Consider the following 23,602-nt stretch of genomic DNA (forward strand, 5'->3'; position numbering starts at 1 on the left):
AAGAAAATAATTCTTGGGCATAAGCCATCATTTTAGTTTACCATTCATCAGGACAAGATTTTTAAACCTGAAACTGTCGATTCTAGCCATATAAAGTTCTTGACATAAATTAGATATATAGAATACCTTTAGTATTTCTCCTGTAAAAATGTACCTCTTCAGCCAAAAGGTAGCAATTCTCTTTGGTGTATGACGCCTCAACTTCTGCTTTTGCTCTACGCTTCTTTGTCAATGGAGGGCGCTTACTAAAGATTAAGTCACTGAAAAGAGAGCAAAGGGGACATGTCTAGTATCACTATTTCATATTTTAAGATAATGTGTATGTACTTAATGCTTTTAAATGTGTATATAGAGCATACTTAGATCTATCCATTTCACAGTTATTTCTGAAATATCTTAATGACATAATTTTTATATCATTTAATTATAACTGTATTTAAAACAGTAATAAAATTAGATTACCCACAATTAAACTTTCTTTAAAGGTAATGCTATAAATAGTTCAACTTCTCTATATACCCTTTAAATTTAATATTGGGAAAATATAACTACATCAGTTTGCATATACATTGAGATGGAGGATAGGGAGAAAGGGGGAACCCCAGCCCAGAGGTGTTACAGGTTTACAATGGAGCTTTCTGTCAGTTGCAGTAATTTGTGGACAACAAAACAGGTCATATAAAGTTCAAGAAATGTGTCAGGTCAGAAGCTGTCCCCCAAAGCAGAATAAAACTGGTGATGTTATAGGTATTACTTACGGTAGATCAGGCAGCACTTTGACTTGGTTCTGCTTATCGCCATTTAGCATCTGTAATGCCCTTTGAGACTCAGGGCATGGCCGTTGCCCTATTTTCTTTTTCTTTGCTTTGCTTATCTTTCTTGTCTCATGCATCCCTACCTCTTGCAAAGCAGGCAAATAGGAACAGACCTGTTGCAAGAGTAGCATTTTCAATGACTTTGTATACAGTAAATTAAAATGGAGTAATTTTCTTTTTAAGCATGTCATGCAAAACAGTTCATCCACCACCCACAGCTTGCTGTACATAAGTTTTTTCTAAAATATGATCATTAAATGATTGCATAGATAGATTGTTTAAAGTTGTCTTCTGCAATCTTTTTTATATTATTGTAATTTGCTCTTTATGCTGGCCTCAGAGGTGAGTGGGTTCCATCCGAGCCAGAACGTGGGAAATTCCAGACCTCTCTCTGGTGTTTTTTTGGTAGCTGAGAAAATTTTTATCACTTTAGCTGGACCTAAGACTGAAGCAAAGTGAAGTGATTCTCAGGTACTTAATGAAAGTATTTACAAGCTTTCTGCTGCCAACCCAGGGAGCAATTTGGTAAAGAAATACTCTCCTCCTTCATCTCTTCTAAGATGAGGGCTTGGATGAAGCCTTTGAGCACTGCAAAGGTAATAAGCTAGTTATCTCTTAGGTGCAATCTTATTAGGGTAGCTTTGGAAGTTGTAGATATTTTGGCTTCTTTCCAGCAATACAGAGCTTCCAACTCACCCATACCCCTCATTTTAACAAGTCACGTAAGATTCTGCAATTTGGCAAAAGCATAGGAAAACTTCCAGTGGGGGTTCATTTAAGGATTACACAATGGTTGTGTCTGAAGGAAGATATTAAGGTTCTGAGTATCTAGCGGATCCCTGCAGATTCTGCAGGCAATTTGCAATGGGTGAGGTACACCTTACCTGCCCCCTCACTGTACATTTACCACCAGAGAGGAGGAGGGCACTAGTTGAACCCATAGAAAATCCTAGCTGGTAAAATGCTGTATGAGCAGAGTCAGCAAAATTGGACAATAGTTAGTATTTATTGTATGGAACAAGAACAGAAGAACAGAAATGCTAAGAAGAGCCACAAAAAACACATGAACTTGTTTCAAGCACTACAAAAATTTACATTTAAGTAGCTGCGGAGAGTGATCAGTAGTCATGGCAATACTAAAAATAGCAATTACTGCTGTGTATGTGTTGGTAACATACGTTAAATATTAGATATGTAGTTGCTTTATTTTTAAAATTCTGACAGTCTTTTGTTTGAGCTCTGTTTAAACACTATGTTTATTAATAAACAATGATCTCTGTTCACAATAGACTCATGTAAAATTCAGGAAAACTTATGTATGGAAAAAGTATACAGGTGTAAATTTGTTTTTCTTTGACTCTACCTGTATAATTTTAGGCCATATAGAAACAGTTATGGATTCCATATTCTGTCTAGCCATTAGTATTAACATTACTGAAATGAGGCTCTAAGTTAGGACATGTCATTGCTGTGTGATCTCCCCAATTTGCTTGCATCCTGCCAGTAGTCATGGTTTTGAGAACTTCCCTCACAGCTTTCATCGTGGATTTCCTCATCAACTATCACAATTTGTGATTTGAAGGCAGGAAAAGGTTGGCAAGTAGGAAGAAGTTTTTAAGAGAAGAAATTCACAGGAATATACTGTTATTCAAAATCATAAAATCTTGTATGTAACAAATGCTTGGACCTAGTAGAATACTGTCACCTCTTCAAAAAATGTGAAGGAAAAGATATTCAAGGAAAATCACACTACATTTGGCATTTTCCTTAATTACAAATTTAACATTGCAATAAAGTATTTACATCAGAGATAATTTTAATAAGCTTTCATTGTAACTTTTCATGTTAACTACATGTAAACAGATTAATCAAGTGTTACAAATTCTCTGGCAGGAAAATTCTTATCATTGTTTTGAACCCAGATCTTGGGCAAAAAGAAATTAAATGCTGTAGAGTCTGTCTACAGGTGGAAGACAATGCATGCAATAAGCATGACCTTAGATCATAAAAGAAAGGTATTCCAAGACTTTCATGAATCCAATTACTTGTAAAATACTTAAGTGTGATAGGTTATTACAGAGTAGAAGAGTTACTTACTATTTTCTGAAGAGAAAGAGGTTCTGTAGAAACAGTTATGCTCCTCTTTAAACACATGTTTTTAAAAACTGCTTCTGCGACAAACATTTGAAGCCAGAGGGATGGTATGGAACAAATGAACATTTTTAATTCACATATTGAAAAATCTGGATAAAAGCAAAGGGGAAAAAAAAAAGAGCCTTAAAAATGAGAATATACAAACCTGTACATCTAGAGTTACCTAGAAGACAGCACTTCCAGACCTTTTTTTCCCTGCTGTTGCAGATTCATAAGTCATTCTCCATGCAAATTACTAAAAATAATAATATTGAAAAAGATTTTTTCCATCACCTGATAATAAGATCAGCTTCTAAGAGAATAGTCACCAGATTTTAAAAGGCAAAGCACCACTTTTTATGTGAAACTTTAAAAAAAAATGCTCTAAATACACTCTTATAAAAGTTATACCTTGATTTTGAAAATTATTTTTTTTTATTTGGGAAGTGATGCAAGTGATTAGCTTTAAAATCTGTAAGTGACACAATATAAACACAATTCAGATTTAACGTGTAACAGACGAACAAAGAAATCTGCAAGTAATGCAGGGTGACCTACATTAAAAATGACCTTAAGTAAATTTCAACCATTTGGTACATTCAGATGTACCAAACAGTTCATGCTGTTTTAAAAATCAAACACACAGTGGCAGAAAAATACATATCTATTTCTATGTCAACATGTATCAGGCATATGTCTGGCCTACCTCTCTTTTTTTTTTGGAATAGGAGACAGAATGACTGATTTTTCTTAAGGTGATATTTGTATTTGGATTCTGGCAAAATAATTTTGTCAAAATAGCAACTGAAACAGGTGGAAAGCAAGGCCTGCCATCAAGAGGAAAGTCTTTACTGTATTGAGTGCTCTGTTCTGCTGAGACTTGCTCATAATTAACTGATCTGTAGACTCAACCAAAACAGAAAAACAGTTTTGACAGTACAGACATTTTCTACTTAAGAGTGACACAATTTAGAAGAACTCTGCAACAGTTTCTTTGAGCTTTAAGTGCTGTGGACTGAATCAAGGGCAGACATCACCAATAGGTCAAAGAATCTTTACTCTTTGTAACCAGAGTGTGAATGCTGTTCTTGAGAATGTTCTCAACGAAGGAAAGCATAGAAATTATAATTTTCGATTTGTGTACAGGAAAGTATGAAAGTCTTACAGAAGTATATATCCACAATTCTCCCTATTGCATTAAAGGTAGAAAATCCTTTGGAGAGGTGGCGGTAGTAGTAGATACTAAAAGCTCCATTGATTTAAATACTATGAAGTACCAACTGATTTGGCCTTTTAAGGTCCAAGGCAGGATATAACAGTTCTGATAATTTGCCTTCTCTAAGACAGGAGTGGAACTATTCGTCTGGAGACTAAGATTTTAGTTTTTCAGGACAGTTCTCCTCAAGTGTCCCAAGTAGGAGAAGGCAGCAAGACTTTAAATGAAGACTATGTACACCTCTCTCTAGAAAAAATGATGACTGAAACCAGGATATCCATTCAGGTGTAAAGGTTGAACTACAGATTTCCAACTATTTCTTAAATGAGGGGTGGGGTGGTGGGGGAAGCTTTGGTGGGAATTAAGTTTGAAAGCAAAATTTAAAACATTCAGTAGTTTTCTTGAGATTATTCTTTTGGTCTTTTGAATTCCTCGTCCCCTCATTGCTACAAGGACAGATACCTCAACTGATATTCCATGTTAATGACAATGGGTCATTTGAGTCATGATATTTCTCTTTATCTAGTATATTCAATGAAGAGGGACAATAGTGACTCATGGGATGAGTTGGAATTTCCCCTACCCCCAAAATAAATTCCATGAAGTCTAAGGATTTGGAATGAGACACTGAAATGTTTCATCTGAAGTCTGTATGGGTCAAAGAGTTCAGTGTAGCTTTTGGACTTATGGCTGAAACGTCTTTAGCCAACAAGATCAAGCTTGTGGAGTGAAAAATTTCATCTGAGAATTGGCCTGAGCTAAGGTGCCTCCAATTGCCTCTCTGAAGTTATGACTTACTATGATATGCTTAAAGCTCTTCCTAAACTCACAAGAGAGCTCCAAACATTTTTTTTTTTTCCTTCACACTGTGTAGTCTTGCTTTTGCATTAACACCTATTGAGATTTATTTAGAGGGATTTCAGTAGGAAAGCCTGCCCTATTTGGTCTTTGCTTGGGACAGACAGACACACTAAACAGTTTCCTGCATACGTACATATCACACTGTAAGACTGCACAGCTGCAACAGAAGGTAAAATTTAACTTAAATCAAGGATTTTGGTTAGGACCTCAGTGTATCTGATTAAAAGACTTTGAGAGGCATTTCAAACACTCACCATCACATGAAATGGCGATGTACTGTGCCAAATCATCAGCTACTTGATGAAACACATTTTTGTCCATAAGCAGACTTGAGATGATCCAATATTCCACTACAGTTCCAAGAATTGCATTTAATAGACCAGCTATTTCATATCCAAAAGCCTAAATGGATTAAAAAAAAAAAGAGTATCCATAGACCTGTACTGTATAAGAAATTCAGACTGATAATGCACCAGCAATAACACTAGAGAACTTCTTTAAATAAAAGCCCACTGTGTTGCCACATCACTTCTTCACTGACTTTTCTTTTTCTACTCAAAAGCTAACTGTTGTAGCCAGGTCAACAAAATTAATATCCCATTGATATCACATCAATTAAGATTTAGCATTGGAGAAATATAAGTTATTTGAAAACACATTATCTAAACCAACATGCAAAATGGGATCAAAGCTTACAAGTACAAAGTGTGACTTTTTAAATTAGGTTTTGTTTAACTGTAAGATTTCAAGTACTGCATTTACGCTCGTTAACCTTGTCTTTCATTTGACAATTACAGGGTTCTCCCCGCTCTATTAGTGTTCTCTTTTCCTAAAGACTTTACCATAAAATTAAAGCTCCTTTTGTGACTAACCCTATCTATCTGTGCCAAAAGGGGAAAGGATGCAAGGTGTTACTTTCTTGCACAGAAAAAAACTTTGACAGCCAGCTTGTGGGATCAGTAAACTTTCTCCTGCTACCAAAAATGCCAAAGAGACTAGCAGCTGCAAATTTAGAAAGAACATAGTTATGGATATTGGCCTTACCTTTTTCACCCCTGAACCTACCCAAAATGGCCACATGTACATAAAAAAACCAAAGCATATTTTCTTCAGGAGGCATTAAGACAATACACAGCACTTTCATATGCTACCCATAAAGTACTGTGAGATACATGAATGTATTTGTTCACCCGTGTGAGGACTTCATCAGTATTGGTTGTGTAAAGCACTGCTTCTAGTGTCTGAGTTAGTCTGTGCAAAGAAAGTCAGATTTGCCTACTCAACATCTTTCTGTGCCATTTAGAAATATTTCATGCAACAATTCTGAAATAAGTTATTCCTCTGACTACATGTACAACCCCAGAAAATTCAGTATTTGCGTGTCAGTTTTGAAAGCGCAAATTGGAAGAACACATGCACCATTCTAGGAATACATGAAGTTAATTTGCCCAAAGACATCTATCTAAGGTTCTACTGGAGAATCACTACTGTTACACTAAAGTACCAGCTGATACATTGCATTCTAGTGAGAGAATGAGTACTTCAAAATGGACAATTATGGGTAAGAGGGAAATTGAACTGAATACATATTTATTTGTCAGCTTGAAATTTTAAAGAATTACTTAAAGGAAGAAAAAGTTTACTGTCTTTTGTTGTGCTGTCATACCACAGTCAATGGTTTGTCTGATACTCCTTTGAGAACAACATACGTTCAAGGTTGGCTTAAAATAATTTAATAGCATTCCCTCAGGAGCCGGAAAGCACCAAAGACTGAAAGAGTTTGTGCTTCATCAATAAATCAAACAGACATATATAAGAGCAACAAAGACTGTGACACAGATGAGATTTATTATAGAAAGATTACAAAGTAATTTGTTGAAAACCTACACAAATACTGTCCCTACAGTTAACAGACTTACTTCTAATTCAAAAGAAATGGAATAAACACAACTACAAATAAACACTATGTGGGCAGGCAGTATAATCTCCATCAATGAAAGTTTTTAAGAATTGGGCAGGGAAAAATCTGTTAGGAATGTGATCTCTGAGATTGCTTCTGGCCCTACTTCCTCTTACTCTGCTAAGCTCAACCTGACTTGCGTCGGCCCTTGCTTTACTGTATCATAGTATTTTATTGTAGATGAACTGTGGGATCTCATAATAACAAAACCCCAAGAACACTGATATGGCATGTCAACAACATGAAAATAATTTTTTTCAACTAAAATTTAAATATTTTAAAAGCTACATTACTCACAATCTTCTGAGGATTCAGGAACAGAAACTGAAGAACTAATTTAAAACATCTGAAATGCATTTAAATTTCCCTTAAGTATGCATACCTCTTTTATCATTGGACCCCAAAGCAAAACACTGAGTGAATAATTTAGTTCCATCAATAGTTCTTTGCAGGAAATATATTACACAAATGCGGCAAATAAGCACAATTTTAACAGATGTAAGTGACAGGAACAAGGACATATAGATGTAATCTGAGGTAGATACAGATGTAAAGCAGAAGTATTTAAACTCTTTTTCTTGTTTCTAAATCAGAAGCCTGTATTACTTCATCTATGAAATATTTTCAAGGAAAGCAGAGAGGAACGAAAGCAGACCTTGAGGCACAGATCGAAATAATGACTATTAATACTGCAAGTATTAATAATGTTTCGCAGCCAGATATATAGCTGCATAGTAAATGTGGCTGACGCACCAGCTGCAACTACGTTTGCTCAGCTGAGTATCTGCACACTGACAAAAACAAACCAGATATTGCCAACGGGCATAGGCTAGGTTGACATTTTTGTAAAACAACAGTAGCACAAACCAAGAACTTCTTAGTATTTTGAAATAAGTGGTTCAATGCTACAAATGAGGGGGAAATGCTCTAATTTACTGGAAGTATCATCTGTTCTAAAAATATTTAAATATTAACATCTTAAAATTTGCATTTTCGACCACAAAACAATACAAACATAGTAATGAAAACATATGCAATATTAAAAAGGTAAAAAAGCAAACATTTCAATTAAAAATGGGAATTGCTACCATGTATGACAAAACATCATTGTGCACATAAACAGCTGCTGCTACCAAATTCAAGAGGCTAAATCTTAAAAAGTGTCTTCTGCTTTACAACTCTACCGCTGGTTTAAAGCTGCACCTTTTCTGAAATTTAGATGATATTTTTAATTACCAAACTAACATAAAGAGAAAAATATCAACAAATTAAAAAAGGTTTCAGCAACAGTATTTTTAGAATAATAAAGTCTTACAAAGCTAAGTGATCTCTATTAATCAGTGAAAAAGTAAATGCACAGAAGCCATCCGATTTTTTTTTTTTAAACATAGAAAAGCAATATTCACAACATCATAAGAAAACTCTTATTCCTGGACATGAAGTAACATGCTACCCATATAAATGACATGAATTGCTGTTTTATTAACAAAGGCAATTTTGGACTAAGTAAAAACACATTTAAATAAGAGGGGTTTGTTTACACCGTCATTTAGATAATTGGGTGACTACTGGTCACTGGCACACGAGCCCTCAATTAACAGAAATTGAGAATACTCAGAAACCACTGGTTTTGGTTCTATCATTTCCTACTTCAATCTTTAATCAAACTTTAATCTGATTTAGTTTTAAGTTTCTTTATAAATTGGCAAACAAGAACATGATTTTTGTAGGTATATTATAAATTATTCAAGTCTCTCCCTCTTCCCCCCTAAATAATGTACTTTTAAAGTTCCTAAAAATAATGTACTACTACAAAACGTAGTATTTCAAATTGTGCTGAAAGGATTCTTAATAGACCTGCAGTATTATTCTTCCTTATAAACCCAAGTGTACCAGGTCTGCCTGGGATGGAGTTAATTTTCTTTGTAGCAGCCGGTGCTGTGTTTTGAGTTTGTGCCTTGAACAGTGCTGGTAACACAGGGATGTTTTAGCTACCGTTGAGCAGCACTTGCACAGCACCAAAGCCTTTTTTTTTCCCCTGCTCTGCCCCCTCAGCAAGTGGGCTGGGGGTTTGCAATAAGCCAGGAGGGGACACAGCCAGGAAAACTGATCCAAAATGACCAAAGGGATATTCCATGCCATATAAATGTTGTGCTCATTAATAAAAGCTGAGGAGAGGAGGAGGAAGGGAAGGTTTTGGCGTTTGCCTGGCCAAGTAACCGCTACACATGATGGAGCCCTGCTTTCCAGGAAGCGGCTGAACGTCTGCCTGCCAATGGGAAGTAATGAATGAATTCCTTGTTTTGCTTTGCTTACGTGCGCTGCTTTGCTTCACTTGTTAACTGTCTTTACCTCAACCCATGAGTTTTCTAATTTTTGTCCTTCTAATTCTCCCCCCAATCCCACTGCCGGGCGGGTGAGCGAGCAGCTGGATGGGGACCTACCTGCCAGCTGGGGTCAACCCACTACACCATGCACAGTACATTAAGTAAGATCCAGATAAACCTTTTTTCAGAACTCTCTTCCTTGTTCTTATTGTTGAGTATCAAAGCTGTCTCACCGAGAAAGGCATTGAAGTGGGAAGAGGCTGTTGACTGTATTCACATACAAAGGTCACATCAGTACAACTGATGTGTGCCAGCCTAGGAAATGCAATTCCTACATTGCTGTTCCATTTAATGCTTTGCCAAGTCAAGTGCAGTGCTACAGTGACAAAAGTTCCAGTACACATGCGTTTTAGTACGCATAGAAAAGTTCTTATAAGAAAGCTTTTAAGTCACAGGAAAATTCATTTTAACTTCTTTACTTTCAATTACAGAGTTATTTTAGAGTTGTTCTTTTTCATGTGGTGTAAATGTTTTCAGGGTTATGCAGTACTGCAAAAGTGCATAAACCATACTTCCAAGAAAGCTATTGGAAATGACAGACAGACCAGAAAGACATTTAGTCCTACAAATTTATATCAGGTAATGATACCTGAAACAGAAGAAAAGAGATCAGAAATATGCAAGATGATGCAACTGAAAAATGGAATTAATGCCTTTTTCACTCCTTTGTCAGGCTATGTAAGACAGCTTTTTTTAAAAAAAACACCAGTCAGGGATGAAAAGCATTTCTGATATCATTTGTGACATTGTGAAAAGCCACACAATAGCTCAAAGCTACTCAAAGTGTTATAAGCAATATACATAGTCCTTTGTAAGTTCTAAAACTGAATTAAGAGCTTTGGTTCAAGGAAATTTGACCAGAAGTTTCTGCATCAAACCTATTTAAATAATAAATAATATATATTATTCATATTAAAATTATATTCAATACAGATTTGAAGATCTCAAGCGATGGAAAAACTTCCATGCTCTTTGGCAGTGCATTTTTAACTGCAAGGATAGTGTATCAGTTTTATTCCACCAAGCTGTCCCAACAAATTAACACAGTGATGACCATGGGCCTCTAATTTCCTGTCATTAATTTTATTCTGGTACTTTTAAGATAAAGTAAATTCTATCTAACACAAGAAAGCAAATGCACTCACATATGTAACTTAAGTCTTTATAGCCCTTCGTTTGTTATTTTTTTCTGATGTACGTTATTACAGGCCTGAAAAGTGAAATACCTTCAGAGTATGTAAGCCGAGGAAATCAGTAACTCAGAATTTCAGCATGGATTTTCTTTCTTAGAATACTATAACTGTTTCTGGATTGTTCTTTTTACAGTCAGACACACACACATTCACCATAATTTTGCAACAAATCAGCACTAGAAGAGAGGAAGCATATACAGATATTTTTCCTCCACTCTTGTGCTGATTTATTTGTTGTAATCTCTTTGAATTACAAAAAAGATAATCTGATTCTAAAAAACAAACAAAAAAATTGCTCACTTTTACCTCTTAGAAAGGAATGTGTTAGACACACCCCCAAAAAAGAATGTAATTAAATTATTCATCTGTTTGTATTTGCAGATATTTTCACTGGAGAATTGCACAAAAGTTCAGTATATCACAATTGGCATGTTTGTTTCTTCCCATGAGCTAACACACTTGTGGTAAGACGGGAAACATGGTCACTCCTTTACACTGTGCTATAAAACACTTAATTTCTGTGCCCATGCAGACAGTAAGAATACTCAAAGTTGTTCCTCTTATGTAGATTTCTGAATAGTCTTACGTGATTCTTGCCAATATGTTGCTTCTTAAGCAAACAGTTTTTAAAAAACAAAACCGGTAACAATGACTCGCACCCTTAAACAGAAGGCAGAAAGGAGAATTTTGCACTCAATATGCTATATTTAATGACATGGAAATACTGGGGGTTTATTTATGCATCAATTTAATAAAAGGAGGAGAAAAGAAAACACAATTCTGCCTGCATAGCTGGGGAGTATTTGGTCTTTTGGCTTTCTGAAAGACCTTTTCAATTATGTCATGGAATTTTAAATGGAGTTTCTGAATATATGGAAAAATCAGTCTATCAGGTTTTAGTATAACAAAATTGAGAGTGCAAAAAGGGATAATGACAAGTTTTGAATGTAAAACCATGGTATTTTGTTCTAGAGCTTATTTTTGCCAAAAAAATGCAATGTATAAGTAGGAGGTTAAAGAATAAGGCTGTAAGAAAGAACATACAACACTACAGATATTATGAGGCAACAAGCTGCTTTTTAAGGCTAGAATTCTTATCTGCAGCGGTATTTTACATTACTGTGCATAAGATCAAAGCAGGAAAGCAACAGGCATCTGGGTTTTGTGCTGAAAGTACAATTCTTATATATATATAAAAAGAAAATAGAATCTAAACAAGAGGTAGGTCTGTGTGGTTTATGTTGTATTTCATTCTTTCTTTTAAGTTTATTTTTCATATATGTACTACACTCCATCTGACACAAGTGATTATTCTGCTTATGCATAGAACAGTTTATGAAAAAGGTATGACTTACAGTGCTGGAACTTGTCAAAAGAAGGCATAGTTGAAAAAAGAAAATGGTGCCTACACTTAAACTGCAGATTCAACACCAGGAAACATATGAAAGCAGTCTCATTTTCCAAAGAAACAGGATGGCTACTGACACCAGCTGAATGCAAGCCTGCTTGGTGCTCAGTACCTTTGAAAAGGTAGGTTGTTTAAATACAAATATGGGCATAGAAGCCTAATTTTAGGCACCTTTTTTAATATCTTGACCAAGGATAAAAGGCAGCACTATATCAGAATGTCTTGCTTTGATAGCCCTCAAAAAAGGTAGGAGGTCTGGCTAGGTAAGATGAGTGAAGCTCTCATTATGTTTAATCTTTCTGCTTTCTTAACATCAGGAAGAACTACTAGGTATTATACTGAAAGTGCTTTTTTCTCTGGAATACTTCATTTTCTATTGTTGTTCTGTTATTGTATTGAAAAAGTGAATGAAGTACCTATTTATTCTGTGCTTTCACAATAATTTAAAAGAGAACGCAGAGACAGCAGTAAGTTTGTATTTTATGTGACAATCTAGAAGTCAAAGACGTTTTACAAGGCCTCTACCTTCTGAAAAGAAAGGGGTGAGATACAGGACACTCAGTATCTTTCAGGTCAATGTCCTGCTGGTCATCAGGTCACAGAACAGCAATTAAGTCGCCTTCAATTCCATTTTTATGAAAAGACCTCAGGAAGATACCAAATGAAACTAAAGGACTGGGGAAGGAAACTGGGGCATTTATTAAAATAAAATAATGCGTATCTGTTAAAAACAGGAAAAAACTATCAGTTTTGTTAGCTTTCTCCTTCCAACATTTCCTGAACACAATCACTGTAAAATAAGATAATCACCTCTTTCGTTACACCTTATTGTTTGACAGGATGTGTTAAGCTGGTGTCCCTAATGACTACAGTAATACCTGCTGGTAAGGGCATGTGAACATCTGAACGTAGCCAACAAGCTACTCATGACTCGTTTCTTCTCTACAGATCAATATGAGAATCTTATGGATCAATTCATTTCCTTTAGTGGAGCAAAAACCAGCATGCTTCACAACAAAAGGCAGCTATAACAAGCAGCTGTGATACTTACATATAATTCCTCACAAAGGAATGAACAAAGGAACGCCTTTAAAAAAAATATGTCAGTCTTCATTATTTTAAAGTATAAAATTCATACTCACATCATTTTTTCTGTTCAATTCTCTATGGGAAAGTATGACCCAATCTGCTAGAATATTTATGTGTTTGGTAAAAAGCACTGGGGTTTCGCTTCTCAGCCAAAAGGTCTTCAGAAGAATTGTCTGTGGCATGACTTGCTGATGCTGTGAATTGGTCCCTTCAACCAAACTGTAAAAAAAGAAAGTGAAAAAACCTAAATCTTTATGCTGCTTTGATTACTATAGTTACCAGACAGAAACCTTGTCTTCTGTCAAAACACACAAAGGTTTGGCAATTTTTCAGTATGGAAAGATCAGACACAATTTCTGATGAATAATAAGTAAAATAATGATGACTATTACAGTCAGACTGAAGGAATTCTAATATTGTGCTAACATTACATAAAGTAAAGGCTGCCTTTACTATATAAATGCAGAGCAAAACCAAGATATTTTTTATACCTCATAAACTAAGATAATTGTCTCCCTAGCAAAAGATAAGTTAACTGAATTTAAAAAACCACCAGTGTGTTCAAAATGCTGCTAGTCTATCTTAAAGAATGACTACCGAAGCATTGCAAAACTAAAAATACAACTTTATGAGCAAAATTAAATGCTTACTGAAACTTTTAATATAGTGAAATAATAGGCTCTGAAAAGTTAGAGGTCTTAAAACACCATTAGAAAAAAATACAATTTACAATAAAACTAAGAATTGCGGAATACAAAAGGACATGCTAACAATTGCACCTCTGTGTAACAGTACCTTATACGAACATCAAGATACAACTTGCTGTGGATACAGAAATACATGTGAAATTGTAAAAAAGTAATAAGAAAGTATTATCCTTTAAACCCCACCTTTTTGTCAGAAATTCTACTTCAGCTTTTACTAAATCAAAGAAAAACTTCAATAATGTTCTGTGAACTATCCTCTGTTCATCTTCTCTCCCTGAAACTGGGATTGCATGACAAATGGGTTTGCAATAAAGGCAAGACCTGAAAAATAAACACCGAAAAATCCATTTGTATGACAGAAATCATAGTCTGATCTATGGGCAAAAAAGGCAGCTCTGACTTCTGACAATCTTGACAAGGAAATACCTTGCTCCCCAGCAACATTCATCATTTTAAAGCCTAACTCTCTGGTTTTAAAGCTGGTTTTTCCCCAAAAAAACAATGTTTGTGACTGGGGCTTTGTGTTATAAATTAAGATTTTGTATTATAACGTAAACTAAATAATTTAACTGTATTTAATTTTTCTGTCTCTGCTTGAGGTACTGTACAATTACTGAATTTAATAGAACTTCTTAAAAATCCTTTAATTACAAGGTAGTCTTGGAATATTTTATAGACATTGTAGCATTCTATAAACTTTAGTTCAGATTAACAGTTCACACACACTATTTGACAGGACTACAGTTTGTGGTCAAGTCTAATGATTGTCTAACATGACGGAGATAATTTTGAAGTAAAGTGTGAACACATTTTTTTGGCTCGAATTTTGAGTATTGGAAAGAACATGTATAAAAAAAACCCCACCAGGTATACAATTGCTGGGTATTCACATTCTGCCAGTAAGAAATAAAAGATGAAATACATTACCTAAAAGATAAATTCTCTTCCATTCCATGTGACATGTTCATAATAAAAAGTATTAAATGTCCAATTACAGTGATTCAAGTACAGTGATTCAATGCCCTTCAAGACTATAGACATACAATTATACACATTCATATATCTGTAATTGCAGCTGTAGTGAAGTATTTAAATTTAAAGAGCAACAATACATAGACTATTCTAGTTTGTGGAAAGCTTAAAAATTAAGTAAATAAAACAAAACATACATTTTTTCCTTTCAAAAAACCACTCCTCTGCCTGTGAGTAAACACTTACTGAAACATAAGGTCAAAGATCCAAATCTCAGTTATAATTCCAGACCTTCACATACCATTAACTTGTTCTGGTGATAACGTGACTCTGGTACAATAGAATTCCAACAGTTTGCCCCACTCCTTGAGTACGAACAGCATAACAACTATTGCATCCAACACCTCATTAAACTTTCTTACCTTACAAGCATCTCTATCCAGGACCATGTGCCTTTCTTACAGATAGGACACTGAAGAAGATCCAAATAGTACTTCAACATAGATGAGGACTTCCAAGGAGGATCACATTGGAGTACAACATACAAAATGTGATGAAGTTTAGCATTAAATACTGCATCAGTATTTCCCTGTAATAAAATGAGAAAATAATATTGGCTCCATACTGCCAAAGATCCATAATCACTAGGAGTTTATATATTTTCTTTATTCCTTACAATCCCAAGTGACCAAATTTAATCAGTGAAGTAACATGCAATTTAATGCATAATGACAAGCAGCAAAATTCAGAGTTTACAAAAAAAAAAAAAAAGGAAGGGAACAAGGAGAGCTTGCTCTAGAGCATGCTCTAGTGTGATATTCCAGCTGAATGTATGAACAAACCTTCTTCTCAATTGGGCTCTTTGTCTGTGGCCTATTAGGTTAAAAAAAAAGTCACATAAGTGCTGTTTCTAAAAGCAAAAAAAAATTCTGGACCAATTCTTCCACAATATTTAGAGCACTGCATTCATATGGCTTGTAAATAAATAATAATTTAAAAAAATCCTTATTTCTTAAGTATTAAATTCTTCCATTTTTAACACAAGCGCATTGATGAACACAAAGTGAAGGGTGAATACATTGCTAAAAAACACTAAATACAATGTCAGAAGCAAAGATTATAATACTTCTATTTCTTGCTTTAACATTTATAATACTTTAGTCTTCATCTCTCACCGATAGGACATATTCTAGAAGAGAATGAAGAAGTTGCACGGGAGGCGTAGCGTACTTTTGACCAGCAGCAAGTTCTGTGATTACATCAAGAAATAAATACTCTTCCACTAATCCTTCAAGTATATACCATGTGCCTCTGGACAGGTCAGTATTTTTAACCTTGGAATGACATACCTTTGTAAATAAAAGAACAGCTTAATTAAAAACCCTTACAAGAACTAACAGGAAATCTCTAAATAAAATGTCTGCAATACAATACAACAGGGAGAAGATTGTAAATTAAACTTATTGCCTGATCCAGTAAGATGCTGTCATCTAGGAAGGCCTTCACTCTTACTGAACTGGACTTTCATTAAAAAGATAGTGGATTTCAGAATGTGCTTCTCTTCTAAGAAGATGTGAATACATCTACTCTTTTAAAAAACAAATTACATTTCACACACCCAATAACTTGCCTATAATTTATTCTGGAAAGTTATGCAAAGGAGCATTAATATTTTTTAAAGTGCAGAGTACATCCCACAGTATATGGCTGGAGTAGTAAGCTAAAAAAATTAGAGAAAAACGTAAAATCATGAAACACATCATTTACAAGTACACATTATAAAACCATAAACCATGTAACTCTTTCATCTGCTTAGTTCTCCTATTCACATATAGCATGTGAGAGAAGTAGCTAGTGCTACAGATAGCACAGATATTGATCCCAGTGGATTTCAAAGTTCTGAAGATCTTAATGGCACAGGGCTTCCTTCTTATTCTCTGCCACTCATGACAGCAAAACACTTAACTCTGCAAGCTTTCAGAGGACCCAGAAGGATCTAATGGCTTTCATGAAATGCTGTATCTGCCCTGCAATTTCCCCATTATTGTCTGTACTCTCTCTCAGCTTTCCAAGTCTTTATTTCCCATTAATGATACAAAAGAGGAGCTACTGAAGAACTCAGGTCCATTGCTATTTATATCTTTCCTCTAGCCCAGGGTCAAGCCAAAGCTAAGATGCACAAACTAGTTGCAACCATACTGCTAAGTGAAGCTGCCCTCTGCCTGATAACTTCTGTTTTGAAGTCCAGATAGTTTATTTGACCACACAGACTAAAGCTCTGCTAAATTCAAGGAAAGTGGGAGAAGCAGAGTCAGGAAGATCACTGACTGGACTGCTGGGAATTAAACAGTTACATAAATTTATTATTACTTTAGTCCCTAACAACTTTAGATTTTATGATCTCTGCGAAAAAAAAAAATGGCCCCTGATGTACATTAGATAAAGGTACTCAAGACATCCTACCAATTGTTTTAAAAATAGTTTAAAATTTAAATTAACAGAGACTTCGAGTCCAATTGTGGTTTTGAGGTTGACGGAGTACACTTGTATTAGTGAGGTAGTTTCCAAAAATGTTTCAGTAATAAACTAAAATAATTCAGAGCTCAGCTCAAACTTGAAAAAAACTTCTGAAAGAAATTATAATCACAGTTAAATCACAGCTAAAGTCTCAGTGAACAAGCTCCACCTTAGCATTAGATATTTAGTTTCTCTGCAAATGTTTCATTTCTCAGATTCCTAATGTCTGCTGTTGTGAACATTAAGAATAAATAAAGCTGCTCATCTAGACAATTTTCTTTTAATCAAGTCTTTGTGCATCTGGCGTTTGCAACTCATATTTCTTTCAATTTTCTTATTCATACATGCACTATTAAAATCTTCATGTTATTTCCTTTGGAAATAATGGTTGCATTCATACTTTTGTAATGTTAGGTATATGCAAACTGCACATCTAAAGAGCAATCATAAACTCTTTAATGGCAGTCAAAGAACAACTTCTCAGTCACTCAGATTTAAGATGTGTGAAGATGACTCAGTATACTGTGCATGTACAAGTATGTCACTACTGGCCCCCACCTGGTGATCATACCAGCATCTGTCTATATATGGTGATTCAAACTTGTAACTCTTGAAATTTTGGTACTAGAAGAAACAGTAACATTGATGCATTATTTGGAAACTACACTGAAACAAAGCTGGTTTGGAAATGTGTGAGGCCTCCTCCATTACATTCGTGATAATAAGGAAGTGAAGAACCAGTTTTCAGCTTATTTGTAAGGGGCAAGGAAGGATGAGCTTTTTTCAGTATCAGGAGACATCTACTGTAGGGCTTTAATATTCAATAAGCTGTACAAAGCTGCACTGGCTCGCATTCTAGCTGATGAGGAACTAAGTTTTTTGTGAAGCACTGCAGGTAAAACCATTAAAACTTTGAGCAGAAACAAATGAAAAATGAAGAAGGTCCACAGGCAGTAAGTTGTGTTTTATATAGCATAATGTGGAAAAGAAGCTGACAAAAGAGAACTATTTTAGGGACAATGATAGCTAACAGAACACTTAGCTGAATTAAGCCTTCCTAGCAGATGCAAACTGAGATGCCTGAATATAATATGTAGTTCTAATCTGTTAATTTAGTTCTCAAGTTTCATTTTACTTCACTAGTAGTACTGGAGACGTTTACGCTGGTTTTAAAGGCCATAAATATATTGCCTATAAAAGTCCCACATCAGATGCAAAGGCTAGCAATGGATATTCCACAAAGCAATAAAAGACAGTGGCAGGTCACACATAACAAAGTATTAGAATTAGGCTTAAAAATTATATTAAGAGTACAGAATAACAATTTCAGCCTACATGTGTTAAGAAAACAACAGGTTTTTTCCCCTAAATTCAATAAACAAACATTAACACTAAATTTCAATGCATATCTGTTCTGTAACGGAAATACAGCATTTTGCCCATTAATGGTAGTGTTGGACAATGACAAAGGCATTTTAGTGCTCATGTTTTAAAAATATTTTTCTCCTCCCTTCCTTATTGTGTCAATAGAAAGAACATCAGATAAGAAGAGATTTTTGTGAAGCCTGACAGCTCATTTTGTCAGACTGGCACCTCATTTATATATCACGTAACTATTTATGTAGTACGGCTCATGAAGATACCAAATCTTCAGCTCCCAAGAAATACAGGAAGCTAATAGATATTCTTTAAGTGTTTCCCATTTTAACTTTTAAATAACACAAGTTACTGTATAAAGTACAGTAGCTCATACCTACTATGCATAATGCTTTTTAAGTACAGAAGTAATGTTTCAACATTTTAAAAGATTTATTCTTCGTATTACAGATAAAAAAGGGAAAATTTTGAAAGTATTTACCTAAGATATAACAAAGATTTAATAAAAACTGTTGCTGACTTGTACCTGATTTATGGCAAATAATTGGCTTAATGGGAAGAAAAATGAGAAATTAACTAAATAGTACCAAAAAAAGAAATTAAGTCAAAGTAATTTTGAAAACAGGACTGGAAAACATAATGTATTCTACTTGCACTCTGTGCTTCAGTACACTCTGAAACCAGCATGATGATCTTCAAGGCTTATGCTGTAAGAACAACTACTCTTTCTTTCTACAGTGAGACAATCTTCAGCTAAAGTCTGTCCCTACTAACAAAAAACACATGCAACACTGCAAAAAGTTGCATATACTTTCTCTTTATTGCTACTGAATAAATACTGTGCTTGAATAATTCAGGATGCTCTAAATCACATTAGAGTATCTTTGCTTCTTTTCTTAACAGGTAAATTTCTCATAATCAGTAGGATTAAAGAGTTTTTTTGTAATAAAGGGGGCAGTACTGAAAGTGTTGTAAGAATGAACAAAATTCAAGAATAATCCAATGGTGCTCATTAATCCTATAATTTTATTAGAGTTTTGGATAACATAAATATTTTAAAATGTTTCCTTGATAGCTAATTTCACAATGAAATTATGTCTGCCTAACTTCATAATAAAATTCCATCTATGCAACACGACTTCTTTGCAAGAATCCTTACCTCTGGATGGTATTTATTTAGCTGGTCTTTTTGAGCCAACCTGTGCTGAACAGCCTGTAAAACAGGACAAAGTCAACCTGCACACTGGATACCAATAAACATACTCAAGAAATACTGTATAAACCCCCAAAAATGGCACCTTTTGTAAAACACAGTTCAAGGAAAACATTCAACATAGCAAACTATTTATATTTATCTTTTTAATATTTGGATAGCAAAATTATGAAACAGAGGACTAGTGACCTAAAAGGAAAACAATACAATTTTTCTCGCTGTTATTCTCTGCTTCTTGTTTATGTGGTTGCTATGTAAGGACAGTTTTACTAGATTTGGTCCACTTAACCACACTAAAAAACATTGTTTTCAGTTTTTCTATGCCAAAATGCAAACTTTGGATTCCTCTTTCAAGTTACGTATAATGTGAAGATATGGCAGTAGGTGCAAACATATATTACTATTATTGCTATATTTAGTTATGGCCTAGTGTTACAATCTTACTAATACATGTCACCGAAAAAATCTTTGAGGAGACATTGTCTTTAGTATTACTACTCCATCTGCACATAACTACACAATAGTTTGAAGGAAAGATAATCTGGTAAGTGCACTTGTTGTGTGTAGTACACACATAGTATATGTGAAAAATCAGACACACATTTATTTCTTAAAGGTCTGGAGGGTATAGTCTTAGTAAAATGTCATCGGTAAAAGATGTAGCATCTGAAGGTTTGAAGCAGCAAGTCTCTTCTATTTGTTAATCTTGTGTTTAAAATTGTGTACTCTGAGGACTTAAAATTCTAATTCTTTTGCTACATACACGATGTATATTAATATACAGAGAGGACCTGATTTTGCAGTTACAAAACCATACAGTGCTTCATGTAAGCAGGCTCCTACAAAAGTACTTACACACCATCATCTGCATCACTGTAACTTACAGGTAAAATACTCTAACTCAAAGTAATTTTTTTTTCCAAGATATGGAATAATGTTTTTAATTACTAATGTAGCATGTTTATCAGGATTAGATGTGACAACATTAAAACAAAGGAGCGCATTTAGCTCTATTTTTTTATTTGTAATAAAAAACATTCATATGAATCAACAAAATATTTGCTCTGAGATACAGGTAGTTTTAAAAATGTGTGTCGTTCAGCTAGATAACAGGGAAGTCATAGAAAGACCGTAATCCAATGACATTTTGTTGAACATTAGCTACTAATCTCACATATTACACCAAGATTTTAAGTAGTCACCATGTCTTACACACACCCATGCCTACCAATTACCACTACTAAATTATACTTTAGCTAATGGTAGATGTAGTAAATATTGGATTATTAAACACTGCAGGTTAAAAGGCATTATTACTATTTTAAAAGGTGTTACAATATCTCCTTTTTAGCTCAGTCCTATAATGAAAGATAAAATTAATAATATACATTTTACATTTTATGCTAAGAAAGCATTAACTGACTGCTACTTACCACAGCAAAATACATATGTTTTATAATAGCATTTTTCATTTCGGCAAGCTGCATGTTAGGCATGATTTGGTCAGTTTCTTCTGCAGCCAGGAAACGGTTCATTTGGGTATCTTCAGTATTTTGTATTTCATTCTGGAGAGCAAAAAAATACCACTCCTTACGTTTCAAAGCTAATGCTCTAAAACAGCTTTTATGTGCTAAGCCTTTCTATATATAACCCTTGTGTGCACATGCATGCTCGTGTAATTGTTCTAGGGTCTACGTTGTGTGCCAGATAAACAGCTGGTGGTTTGGAAACAAACTACTGATGTTGTAGGAAGCTATAGCATAAGAATTACTAATGTAAGCTTCCCCTTAATTATTTTTACTAAACTCTGAGCCAATCCCAGTAGCTGTAACAAGAGCTATGTTTCCACAATTGATTCTGTCTTTGGACTTTTAGTTTCAAAAACTAAACCCAAAGCCCACATCCTTCAATTAATCAAAGATGTAGTAAGGACTTTTAAAGACATTTTTACATCAATTTGACTATGACCATGCATTTATTTTATAAAGGCCACTACAATGTCACTACAATGACATCTTTTCAGTTCTTGCCTATTAAAAGCGCTTTATTTTTTAGTAATTTATTCGCTAAGTCCGTCTATCATTTCCAGCTATTTCTTCAGCAGAGGGAATGACAGAGTGTTTCTCAAACTGGTTTCAAACTCATTCTGAAAAAAACTCCTAACAAAGCCACAAGATTTTTGTTAGTAAAATGTAACTACAAAAAAATTTGAAAGTTATTTCAGGATATGAGAGCAAGACATTTCAGTAAAAGTTTCAATTCACGCTTTTCATAAAGATACACAGACTAAGAATAAAACACCAGCTTTGTTTTAGGCAAATAAACATGTAACCACAAAACCAGCCTCCTCCTGCAGCGTGATGAGTTAAGAATATAGATAGAGGTGAAGTGATCCTCTTGGTCACCGTACCCATGACCATTTTTTTATTAGGAGCAGGTGTGGAAGGCTTGGGGTAGCTTTCCTTCTACTTCAAACACCTAAATCTGATGGGTAGATGAAGTATGGGAAACATGGGAAATGACAGTAGGCAAAAAAACCCCACACTAGCACATGCAGTGATAAGACGCAAGGCAGGAACAGTTCAGACCTTTAAGTTTTCAAGATAAAGTTTCAAACACTGCACGTTTCATCCTGGTTTTGGATTTCCCTTAAATGTACAAATCAACGGTATTTGGCACGTGCATAACAATATTTGTAAATAAACACTGAGTTTGTTGCACATTACAGAAGAGAGTTCAGGACTTTTGGTAACTTTAGAAGAGCTGTAAATAGCTTTGATGAGCCAGCAATAACTGAACTCTGATGCATTAACTAGTCTTTACTTCTTGTAGCACCTTCTGGACATTATTTCAACATGCTTATAAAAATACATACATCCAAACAATTTATAGTACCACCTCAGCAAAACTTTATGAATTCTAGTATGCATCCAATAAAACATTTAAAATCTCTGTTTAAGTATGAGACTAGCTCCCTAAAATCAAGCACGACTTTAATATCCTGAACCAATAAATTTGACACTATGTAGGATCAAATCATTAATGACAATCCCTCAGAGTATTTTAACACTAGAGTTATGAGGTTGAGATTATAAGAACTGAAATATATACTGAAACATAAAGATGAAGCAAAGACTTGGTTCAAAAAACATTACAAGAATACTCTGAAAGTCAGTGCAGTTCCACTGAAAAAATGAATGACACTGTTTTGCTGAATTCAGTATCTGCACATGTATGTGGGCATTTATTTTTGCTAGAAGTAGCAGTCAAATAGCAGAACTACAATTTACAAAGTTGGAACACTCTAATGAATTATGTGCCAAGTACTTCTGGGAGGGAGAGAAAAGGAGAGCATGTCCGTAACATTTCTTGATAAAGCCCAATACATCTGGACAAGTGTTATGATTTGATTGCCTATGTTTTATTCTTCTCCTTTAAGAGACCAGGAGTCTTGGCAGTTTTCTGAGTTCTTTAGATGCATTTAAATAGAAAGCTAATGCTCTCTTGGCCTCTGAGGTGAATTACTTTAATAAAATCTAAGAAAAAAAAAGATGCATGCAAGTTAATGGGCTGGTTAAGATGGAAACCTGTTATCACACCTGGGAGAAATTCAGGGTGCATAGCAAGAAACACTTCTCATAGAGATCAATAAAAGGTGAAGTAGCCATAAAAACTTGACACTCATTCCTCTATTAAAAGTAAATGTCTATCTAACAGCTTCCCTGAACAACTTTCATTAAGAGAGTAAGCACTA

The 23,602-nt window shown here is 34.7% G+C and overlaps 1 protein-coding gene across 2 annotated transcripts in view; it reads right to left on the bottom strand.

Annotated features, from left to right (window-relative positions):
• The window catches only part of SLF1 (SMC5/6 complex localization factor 1), a 38,359-nt gene that overhangs the window by 6,077 nt on the left and 8,680 nt on the right, over positions 1 to 23,602 (bottom strand). For both annotated transcript variants that reach the window (XM_075739326.1, XM_075739325.1), the window contains exons 6-15: positions 21,282 to 21,413; positions 19,795 to 19,848; positions 15,917 to 16,090; positions 15,164 to 15,330; positions 13,953 to 14,090; positions 13,116 to 13,281; positions 5,280 to 5,427; positions 2,913 to 3,058; positions 759 to 928; positions 127 to 260 (exon numbers count right to left, since the gene is read on the bottom strand). In XM_075739326.1, coding sequence (XP_075595441.1) covers positions 127 to 260; positions 759 to 928; positions 2,913 to 3,058; positions 5,280 to 5,427; positions 13,116 to 13,281; positions 13,953 to 14,090; positions 15,164 to 15,330; positions 15,917 to 16,090; positions 19,795 to 19,848; positions 21,282 to 21,413 — 1,429 coding nt within the window. The remainder of the gene's footprint in view (positions 1 to 126; positions 261 to 758; positions 929 to 2,912; positions 3,059 to 5,279; positions 5,428 to 13,115; positions 13,282 to 13,952; positions 14,091 to 15,163; positions 15,331 to 15,916; positions 16,091 to 19,794; positions 19,849 to 21,281; positions 21,414 to 23,602) is intronic.

This window comes from Balearica regulorum, chromosome Z, assembly GCF_011004875.1.
Source record: "Balearica regulorum gibbericeps isolate bBalReg1 chromosome Z, bBalReg1.pri, whole genome shotgun sequence".
In the NCBI taxonomy this organism is placed as follows: domain Eukaryota; kingdom Metazoa; phylum Chordata; class Aves; order Gruiformes; family Gruidae; genus Balearica; species Balearica regulorum.